The sequence below is a fragment of the Podarcis raffonei genome, chromosome 1, assembly GCF_027172205.1.
Source record: "Podarcis raffonei isolate rPodRaf1 chromosome 1, rPodRaf1.pri, whole genome shotgun sequence".
NCBI lineage: Eukaryota > Metazoa > Chordata > Lepidosauria > Squamata > Lacertidae > Podarcis > Podarcis raffonei.
Genome location: NC_070602.1, coordinates 31,027,002 through 31,036,856, shown reverse-complemented (window position 1 = coordinate 31,036,856; position 9,855 = coordinate 31,027,002). Strand labels below are relative to the sequence as shown.

Below are 9,855 nucleotides of genomic sequence, written 5' to 3'. Positions count from 1 at the left end.
AGGCCCAGCTTCATCATGTACCTCCTACCCCTGAACTATGCAAGCTTGTCATTATAAAAACAACTGTTTTAAAAACTAGTGTCTGAGTTTGATGTATTTTCCCCTCTTCCCTCCTTGTCCCTTATGTGCTGTGGCTTTTTAGATTGTAGGCAGAGGTGAATTTTGGGCAGTGCAATCAGTTCCACTGCACTGGAGGGCGCTGCAGGGCTTTGCAACTATAACGTAGTGAATTGAGCAGAACCAAAGGTGAGAGGCTGAGGTGGTACCAGATTTTGGCCTTACACAGGGTGCCACTGACATTTTAAAGACCAAAGTCTGCCATTGTTGTAAGCCTGTGGACAGGGACTGCCTTGTTTTAATTGATTGTATGTAAAGCCACTCTGGGAGCCTTGTTGATTTAAGAGCAGGGTACATATGCTCTAAACTTTTTTTGGCATCTGCCTGTCTCAAGAAACAATGGAGTGCACCTCCAGGGGGTGATGTTAAATAAATAAATTAATAAACAAACCTAAGCATACACTTTATTAACAACTCTTAACACATCAAGTTCTTAGAACATTCAGTGTAACCAATGTAATCACAATGTAAATAAATAATTTAAATATATAGTTAAAAGTGAATAAATCTGTACATAAACAATTAATATAAAAACTAAAGGGAGCGCTTTCTTCCCAATGAGCTTATTACTCTTACTATAAATATAGTGCTTTCCCCCCTGGGGCACTATTATTTGACAATACAAAAGTCACTATGCTCTAAACGAGCAATCTTCTTCTCATTGCGGAATTCAGCTCTGTCGATGCGGGACTTGGGGCTTCCTGTCTTCTGAAGCCATTCTTGAAGTTGTCGCACCTTGACAGTAGGACCTTGGATTTGGCCTTGCACAGTGCCATAGTCAGTATTCTGCACCCAGCCAACGACACCCAACTTCTTTCCTTCAGTCTAAAAAATATATATAAAGATGCAATTTATATGCTGGAAAAAGAAATACTAATACGCTGCCTTGTGGGACATATCTGAGAGAAGGAAAGGCTAAGGAGTATACACTATACAAATCCAGAGTGGAGTCCCTAAGACAGCCTTGTATGCTCCTTCCTGCAGCTCCTGCAGCCATGTTGGAGCAAAACATATTGCTTTCCTTTCCTTTAGACCACATCAACAAGGCCAAAAGGAGTGTCTTTTTGTCTAGGCAGCCCAAGACCTCCATATACACTGCCCAGGCTTGCACCCCAGGGAGGTCACTTCAGTGCTGCTAACACAGCAAAAACAACACAGGAGGCAGCAGTTAAGAGTTACTGGTCTCTGCTGCCACAGCAGGTACTGTAATTCTTCAGCAGTTTGGCTCCGTTGTCAATATATATATGCTGAAACATACACACACACACACACAAACACATACACAGAGTAATTAGTCTTAATAGAAAGGAAACTACAGAATATATTTGCATAGCAACCAATACCAAAAAAGAAAGAAATAGCCACTGTTTAAAATCCAGCCTTTTGACAATACAAATTGAGGATCAGCGTGGTTTACTCTTAAATAAATGGACTGGAGATAGGACTGTAGCCCAAGGCTGTGTCCACATACCCAGCTTAAAACACAGCTAGAGATAGATGCAGTTGTGGCCAAGTAGTGTATGTATCTCAAAGAGGCAGTAGGAACGCACTGGATGCGGGAGTGTATACACAACATAATCTGCTCAGCTGCCCAAGCAAAGCTTCTAAAGCGCTCATAATGCTCACGCTTCCCCCCCAAATGCCTGTGTGGGCGCGCTGGGGAGACGAGACCGGAAAAGTCACACACCACCTTCCCTTTGCCTACCCCAGGGAAACCTCAGACTAGAGCACACCCACCTGTGTGTTTTTGCGGAAAAACACCCCTTGGACTTTCCCGAACACTTCGTAGTCCACTGAAATGAGGCCGTCTCCCTCCGCCATGGCCGCTGGCGCCTGGACCAAAAGCAGAAACGCGATTAGGCAGAAAAGGAGACGCCGAGGGTGAGGGTCCCATATTGCCCACCCCTGCAAATGCTGGGAGAAGACGACGGTAATCTCCGCAGCCTCCGACGAAGGAGCCATGGTTGTGGCGGCGGCGGCGGCGCCTACTTGGCCCAGCGACTCTCCCAGGGAGAGAGGACCGCCTCCCACTCGGCGCCAGCCCCGCGTGCTGCCCCATATTAGGGAGGGCAGAGGGCGAAGGGGCGCGGCGGGGTCAGGGCGCCGCCCGTCATTTGCATCCCCTTGGCTACAGAAGAGGGAAGGAGAGACCTGCCGATTCAGGAGCCTCTCGGCGTGTTATATCTAACCGCGCGAAGCTCCCGCCAGGCTCGTCGCCAAGCAGCGGAGCCGGTCTCCGAGCTCCCAGTCAGGAGCCAGGGGCACCTGGTGGCACCAACCGCCACTAACGGCTCGCCTTACCATGGAGCTGCTCTGGGCCAGGTGACTAGAAGGGCCCCAGAAGATGGAGCGGAAGTGGAGACAGTCGTCAAGGAACGAGACCCGACGTCTCTTTCTCTAACCCTTCCCCTCCCCCCGCTGCCTCACCGGCCCTTTTCACGCTGGAACGGCAAATAAGCTCGAACCATAGAGAGGGGACGACCATTTCCCTTAAAAATAAATAAAAATAAGTCAACGCACAGAGATATACAGACCCTAAAGATGCGGACAGGAAGCGGGGGGACGGACGGAGCCGGATGTAGCACGCGGGCGCTCGTTGCTAAGCAACGGTGGTAAACAGCTGCCCTGAGGATCGGGTGCTGCGGTAAGAAGAGGCAGGTGAGAATAGGCTTGGCTTGAGGGGCTGGGGACGAGTGTCTGGAGCAGCCAGACATGCTCTGCGAGGGCGGGCGAGCAGGCAGGCCTTGCGAAGCGCGGGGGTCCAAGTTACCCTGGAGACTGAACAGGTGGGTGTGGGTGTCCCCTCACCCACTTCATCCCATTTCTCGGTGGAAGATGTTTGCTTGGCTCCTGTTGCCCCGCAGGCAGTCGCTTGGGGCGAGCGGTAATAGGACGCTGGGTTGAAATCTTTTAATTCCGCACCTAACTGGCAGTCTTGTTGAAGAATAAGGGCCGGGGGACGGGACCCCGTGGCCAGACACAAATTGTTGGTCTCCAACACCTGTCAGCCTTAGCCAGGATAGGCAAGGGGATAGTCAGGGATGATGGAGGCTGGAGTGCAACATCTGGAGGGCCGCTGGTTCCCCACCCTTGACTTGAGGATGCAACCTCTATTAGTTTCCCATAGGAATAGCTACCATGATTTAAAAGAATTATTTTGGCAGGTATCTTGCATCAGCTTTCTGACATTGAGGCCCATCTCTTGCCAACATCTGATGAAGCTTCTACTGTAGTCTAAACAACTGTTCAGTTACCTTAAGGTTAGTGTACCTGTAATGAGCTATCAAACACCTGTCAGGCCACCTTCCCATTATTAGGAATTTTGCTGATTCCATTAGGGTCAGTAGCATCACTGACCCTAAACACTGCCTTAGATGTACACTATGTTACTGTCTTCTATTACATGAGAACTGTCATAGTGAATGAGAGCAATAGTATATCTAGTTAAATATCCTGTATCCTAGATGCTATACGTATACTGTCAGCTGGATGCTATATATAGAACTTTATCCATTTTATTTAGTCTGCTGCCTTTGATTGTCAAAACCTTTCATAAGCATAGGTTGGTGCACCAGTTGAACAGATAGCTTGATCACAGTTGTCCATACCCTGATATAATCTAGGGTTGACAGATGTGATACATTGCACGTGAGGTACTTTTGAGTACTGGTAATTTCAGTTGGTTCAGCATACTTTCTGATCATTTTGAACATATTTCAAGTGTATTTAAAAACTTCACTGGCTGCTCATCAATTTCTGAGAGCTGGTGCTTATCTTTAAATGACTTGATACCCAGGTACCTGAAGGAAAACTTACTACCATGTCAGCTTTCCTGTGCTTATCATCTTTGGAGGCTCTCTTCTAGGTACCCCCACTATTTGAAGTAGGGAGGATGGAGAACAGAGAGGGTCTCTTGGTTGTACCACCTTGTCTATGAAATTCCCTCTCCAGAGAATTTTGTCTGACACCATTATTACTATCTTTTAGCAGTAGGTAAAGGCTACATACAAATGGCTTGTTTGTTAAAAGCTTATTAAATAATTGGGTAGCAGAAGCAATACTAGAGAAGTGTTGTGGATCAAACCTGTAGACAGAAGACCAAGTGTGAAAAGGTTTCCTTGCACTAACCTTGAATCAGGGGTGGGATAGTGGATTGCATCAAGTTATGAATCTCCCCACCACCATTTATTAAAGTCTTTGTAAAAGGCTTTCTGTGCAGATATAATGGTTTGATCCCTCCCTCTGCCAGTCCATTTTAAGAGAGGAAAGGTCTGGACAACTTGATACACTGTTGACTTCTTGTCCCCTTTTCTACACCTTTCCTGCTCCCTTAGGCCCTGATGTCAACACAGAAATTTCTAATGGCATAGGGTCAAATTTGCCTGGTGCACTTACATTTGCACAGATTTAAGGATTCTGGATATTGTGATGATACAATGTCAGGCCCTCATGGAATATTCTGTCATCTTCCCCATATGCCAGTGCTGTTTCCATCACTGCAAAGCAAGGGCCCCCTGTATATATCTGTAAAGGCCCCCTAGAGCTGATTGTGTACTTGCTTTCCCCTATTATAGTAGGGGGAAGGGATTCTAGCATGAGGGCCCCAATCATAGCATGTATGTAACTTGTTGCATTCCCCCAGGCTTTACTGGAAATGCTGAATGGCTCATTTGCAGCTGGCCGTGTGTTCACATATGGATCCAATGGCAGCCAATTCCAGCCTTCCTGCAACAAGCCAGGAAAGATGCCACCCTGAGGCTCTTAAAGAGCCGGTCCAGCTAGAACACTTGAGGAGTAATATCCAGCAGCAATTCCTGTGCAACAAAGATAAGAAGCTGGCAGATCTTCATATCCAAAAAGGGCGGAGCTCTTCTTGTTCTCAGCCTGCAGAAACTAGTCAACTGATCTTGGAGAAGGCAGGTTTCTATTCTGCTGGCCCACGCAATTGGTACTTCAAGGGCCAGGCCAACAGTCTGCCCTCCCACTGGAGAACCAAACGGAGAGAAGGTGTGGACAGGTCATACCCTCTAAAACCAGTCTTTCCCCATACAGCTGGGAATGTTCACCTGCCCAGTTCTTGGCAAGTTGGGAGCCCACCAGCTAGAAAGACTCCTCCCATTAGCCCTAGCTCAGAGAAAAAAGGAAGGTCACATGCAGTGAAGACTCATCATGTTAGAGGGCCTTCTCCTTTTTCTGTAGAGCAATCCAAGAGAGCAGTTTCTCATTCCCGTAGGGCAGAGTCGGGCTACATTCAAAAACTGGAGGCTGCTGGGCGGAGCTTAGAGGAGGAGATCCAGCGCAAGGAGGCCCTGCTCAGGGAGAAGCTGAGGAGAACGGAAGAAGAGCTTCGAAGAATCCAGTGGGAGAGGCAGCAGGCAGAAGCAGAAGGAAGACGGCAGCGGGGAGGACTATGTATGCCTGAGAGGAAAACAGCAGGTATTACTCAGGGCCATGTTTCCAGGTCTATAGCGCAAATGCGTGACTGTCAAAAGGTACATATTCCAGACAGCCCTGCTGTCTCAGTGGGGACTACCCTGCCTCCCCAGGCACTCCACATGGAAAAGCTAAAAAAGCAAAGATTGGTGGCTAGCAACAGTAAAATTCGAGAGAATGTATCCCAGATTTCAGCCACTTCTAGCCCAGAACTGGCTTCCATGCGTGACCAGGCTCCTTCTGCAGCAGCCTCGTTGGGACAGGTTGACTGTGTGGCAGCAGAACCCTCATATACAGAGGCTCCAAGCAGTGTAGAGGATTGGGGAGAGTGCAATTTCTGTGGGCGAAAGCTTTATTGCTCCAGGTTGGAGAAGCACATAAGCATCTGCAGGAAGAATCATGGCTCCAAGAGAAAAGTGTTTGATTCAAGCAAGGCTAGAGCAAAAGGCACCGAATTAGAGACCTATTATCTATTGAAGGGTACAGACACCTCTCAGGTAATACATTTACTTACTTGTTATGCATACCCTGCTGTTCCTTTGGGTTTGTTTGGAACTTTTAGACAGTCACTGATCAGCCTGGGTTCTTTTTAGCTTTAATGATGTACCAGCATCATTTGCCATCATTCTCTGGTTTCCACTTTGGTCTGGGATGATGGTCATTCTTTAACGCTTGGAGTTCCTTTCAAATCATGTGGAATTCCTAATAAATCTTGATGATCCCTAATATCCCTCTAATTTCCATTCATTTACTTCAATTCAGCCATGGGTAGGGTGACTGCTAGAAATTAGACCAGACAAGAGCCCAATAAGTAGGTTGAAGTCCTGGTAAATGTTTAGTTAAATACACCAAGACTTAGTAGGGAGAATGCTAACTATTTTACCTTCTTTCATCATACAAAAACGAGATGTTGAGGATGTGAAAACAAATTTTCAAAATTATCAAATAAATTTTATGTATCAAGTCACTCATAACTAACCTACAAATGTCACAGCTGCATGGTAAGATTAAGATCAGGCTTAGAACAATCCTCTGAAATTAAGAATGAAGAAAGTACTCATATTTAAAAGTATGGAACAGTCCAGTGGCATTAAAGTCCTTCTATTTTAGAGGGTCTGTTCAATTTCATCATCAGATTAACTCTGGTAATTTTACCCCAGTTTAAGAGATTTCATCTGCATTCCAGTTACAATGTTCAGATGATCTGAGTAGTGGCAATGATTTTGGTAGAAAACCTAGTGATATCATTCTGCAGTGGACCTGTGAGTTAGTGATATGACTTTTTAAAAGCATCACGTGTTCTGTCCACCTAGCAGAACTTTGGTCTTCACATATGCTATGTAGTTCCATTTGCCTTATAGGGACCAAGAACTTGTTACATTAGAAATGTCCTGCTATCTGGTATATGATAACTAAACTGTGTCCAGAACAAAAACAGTGGCAGGAAATATCAGAGTGTGAGCTAACAGGTTGTACTAATAGTTTCTCCCTTTCCCCCTTCTCACTACAGAGAAAGAATTCCAGACAAAATTTTGAGGCTTCCAAGCAAAACAGTGAGATATCTAAGCAAAGCAACTGGAGACAGAAGCACGAATCGTTCATCAAGACATTGCGTAGGGCTCGTGAGCTGCAACGAGTAATCTCCAAAGGAGGGAAGGCATCAGACCTCCCCCCAGCCCCTGCTATGGAGAACCCAGACTACAAGTTATGCCCTTATTGCACCCGTCAGTTTGCACCCAAGGTGGCAGAGAGACACATTCCCAAGTGCAAGAACATTAAGAACAGACCCCCACCGCCACAGCAAAAGAAGCGCTGATAGTAGTGGGCCAAAGTGAGATCTGCAACTGGCATCATCACGTTGAGGCTCCCTGCCATTTCCTTGTTTGATAGCACAGAGTAGCAGACAGCATTCCCAGTGCTGCAGTTTCATTTTATATATAAATACAAAGGTGTGAAATCAGTGAGAAGCCCATAAACCATGAACAGATTATTAAACCCCATGTATTGCATATTAAGGTCCAGTACTTTGTAAAATAGTTAGACCTAAGGTAGTGCTCTTACATCTGTGTTGCTGCTGTTGGCTGGTCCTCATTCCCTCCCCTTCACAGAACCCATGCACATTAGGATTTCTGTCTGCCTCCTAGGACATGGGATTATGTGCTAGAAAGATACTACTGAGAATTATCAGAAGGAACTCTTACCTGTCTTGAGGTAATCTTCAACTTTGTAAGGCATCTGCTAAGTGGACTACCATTCTTGGTTTACATGTTCATACAAGAACAGAGAATTCTTAGCTCCCATAACTGAAATGAAGGTCTTAAACTACCCAGATGCTCAGCATTACGTAAAGCTCAAACTATAGAACTGTATTACTAATATAACTGCTGCGAAGGGGTGATACCTACTTGGATATATTGCATGCTATCCATCTCATCTGGCCATTAAGTTTTCTTGCCTATCTACAAATACTGGCAAACAGAAACCTGGTCTGTCCAAATTTCTCTAAAGCTAAAAAAGAATGGCTATGGGGAATATGAGAATGGTGATTGTAAAATGGATTGATTACTTTAGCATGATTTGGCCACTGAATCCTACCTCTTTATGCAGTCATAAGCTCGGGGAGCGGGGAAGGAAAACTAGTTAGTTATTCAGGAGGTGGGCATTTGGACTAGCCATATCTTTGGTGTCAGGTTAGTGGCTGAGACATTTTGGGGGCTCACCAACTAGAGAGAGTGTTAGGCAAGCAAGGGGAACAAGTGCATTAAAAGTGCATTAAAAGCAGGGTGTGTATGCATTCATTGTCTCCCAGTGATGAACTAACTGTAATAAAATATGTGGAATGTGGCAACTTGGAAAACATGGGGGAAATGTAATAATTGAACGTGGGAATCTATTACCTCCATCACAGCTTCTTCAGAGATACCAGCATTATTTTATGCAATGCAGTACTTCAACAGATTATGTGGTTCATAAGCATTGCTACGGATGTCCGAAAGCTTCAAAATGCAAGTGTTGATTCACTTGTGAGAAATACTGATATGGCTTTAGAGATTGTAAGGACAAAACTAGTGGTGTGCATAAGCCCCTTTCATATCACCGGTCATAAAAAAGAGCAGCAAAGAGTACTGATGTGTTTAACTTTGTAAAAAAGTAGGACATGGAATTCAGGAGAGTATCCCCACTGTAGGAGCTACTATAATGGAAATATGAAACAATTTTCAAAACACACTCCACATTTCTGTTACTAACAAAGTAAAAAAAAAATGTTGAGGACAAACTGGTTTTCTCCATTGCACGCATGGCTATTGCCAACTCCCCTTGTTTGCTTTCTGCATGCTTTCAAAGGTGGTTATCAAAGGTTTTCACTGCTTCTCCTGTACCAGCCAAAGGAAATTTTAAAATCCCTTCAAGAGGAATTAAAGAAAAATCCAGAACCCATTTTCCTTGAGTTACAACCATTTAGAGATTATCTCTTCAACAAAATAGTTTGCACTGTCTGCAGAACAGTAAGAAATATGCACTTGGAGAGATTCAGATTGTTTCAAAGGAGTTAAAAACAAGCAGACCCCCCCCCAAAAAAAACCCTTGCAGTGTACTCTATTATGCATGTGTGGCTAAGGAAGATGCCAAAGCCATAGAAGAGAGAGATGGCTCTACTCTTATTTGGGTCTTTCTTCATATGCAAAATATATATCGTCAGTTGTGTATAAAGTTTCTGAATATACTTGAGCCTTGATTTGGCACCAGAGGCCTGAGGAGGCAATTTAAATAGATTGATTTTTGCTGCCATCTGTGAGGTATGGAGTTTTTTGACTGTGAATCCAAGCCAACATCAGCATCACCTCTGATGTGCAGTATTAATAGGGGGACTGTATTGCAGAGCTTCTGTAAGTAACTCTCTCTCAGCACAGCCCTTCAACCTGCTATGTGGGTTTAACAGTGAGAGAGTTCTATGCTGATGAGCTGCATAATTTTTAATCATTTCTAAATAAACACACCATTGTCCCCAAGAATGACAGTCAGCATATGGGAACACTTCACAGCACTGCAAATTCTAGGAGGGCGCATCTCCAATAAAAAATATCTGCTATACCTGCTCTCCCTTATTACCTTAAAAAAACAACAACCCAGAGATATGGGTCCTCTGCTTTTCCAAGATACAGTACTCTTGAGAAAACAGGGAATCCTCATCTCTATTAGTTGTTCCAGACTCAAAGATACATATCCACCTCTCAACAGCAAGTTATCATATTTCTAACCAGTGTGTGCTATCCCTGTCTTCTTAGTGCACTGGTTACTGATGGC

At 44.8% G+C, this 9,855-nt stretch overlaps 2 protein-coding genes across 8 annotated transcripts; one reads left to right on the top strand and one right to left on the bottom strand.

The window, feature by feature from the left end:
* Positions 1-507: 507 nt before the first annotated feature.
* Positions 508-2,846, bottom strand: ACYP1 (acylphosphatase 1). 4 transcript variants are annotated; one of them, XM_053379234.1, is made up of 3 exons: positions 2,652-2,846; positions 1,855-1,950; positions 508-942 (listed from the first exon to the last, which is right to left on the bottom strand). In XM_053379234.1, the coding sequence occupies exons 1-3, from the start codon at positions 2,829-2,831 to the stop codon at positions 727-729; spliced, it is 492 nt and encodes a 163-aa protein (XP_053235209.1). In that variant the 5' UTR covers positions 2,832-2,846; the 3' UTR covers positions 508-726. The 4 variants fall into 4 exon arrangements, with proteins under 4 accessions (XP_053235209.1, XP_053235218.1, XP_053235227.1 ...); XM_053379243.1 differs by lacking the exon at positions 2,652-2,846 and adding an exon at positions 2,419-2,524; XM_053379252.1 differs by lacking the exon at positions 2,652-2,846 and adding an exon at positions 2,269-2,395.
* Positions 2,644-8,407, top strand: ZC2HC1C (zinc finger C2HC-type containing 1C). Of its 4 annotated transcripts, none has more exons than XM_053379212.1 (4): positions 2,644-2,761; positions 3,282-3,377; positions 4,760-6,047; positions 7,061-8,407. In XM_053379212.1, exons 3-4 carry the CDS (start codon positions 4,779-4,781, stop codon positions 7,364-7,366), a joined length of 1,575 nt encoding a protein of 524 aa, XP_053235187.1. In that variant the 5' UTR covers positions 2,644-2,761; positions 3,282-3,377; positions 4,760-4,778; the 3' UTR covers positions 7,367-8,407. The 4 variants fall into 4 exon arrangements, with proteins under 4 accessions (XP_053235187.1, XP_053235172.1, XP_053235197.1 ...); XM_053379197.1 differs by having other exon boundaries at positions 2,677-2,775; XM_053379205.1 differs by lacking the exon at positions 2,644-2,761 and adding an exon at positions 2,809-2,903.
* Positions 8,408-9,855: the final 1,448 nt, after the last annotated feature.

Bases quoted from the DNA above. Each gene is read 5' to 3' on its own strand.
- ZC2HC1C (XM_053379212.1), top strand. From the start codon at position 4,779: ATGGCTCATTTGCAGCTGGCCGTGTGTTCACATATGGATCCAATGGCA. The intron at 6,048-7,060 runs GTAATACATTTA...TTCTCACTACAG, and splicing joins AGGGTACAGACACCTCTCAG to AGAAAGAATTCCAGACAAAA.
- ACYP1 (XM_053379234.1), bottom strand. From the start codon at position 2,831: ATGTCTGGCTGCTCCAGACACTCGTCCCCAGCCCCTCAAGCCAAGCCT. The intron at 1,951-2,651 runs GTCTGTATATCT...CTTTTGGTCCAG, and splicing joins TTCCTGTCCGCATCTTTAGG to GCGCCAGCGGCCATGGCGGA. The intron at 943-1,854 runs GTGGGTGTGCTC...TATATTTTTTAG, and splicing joins TTTTCCGCAAAAACACACAG to ACTGAAGGAAAGAAGTTGGG.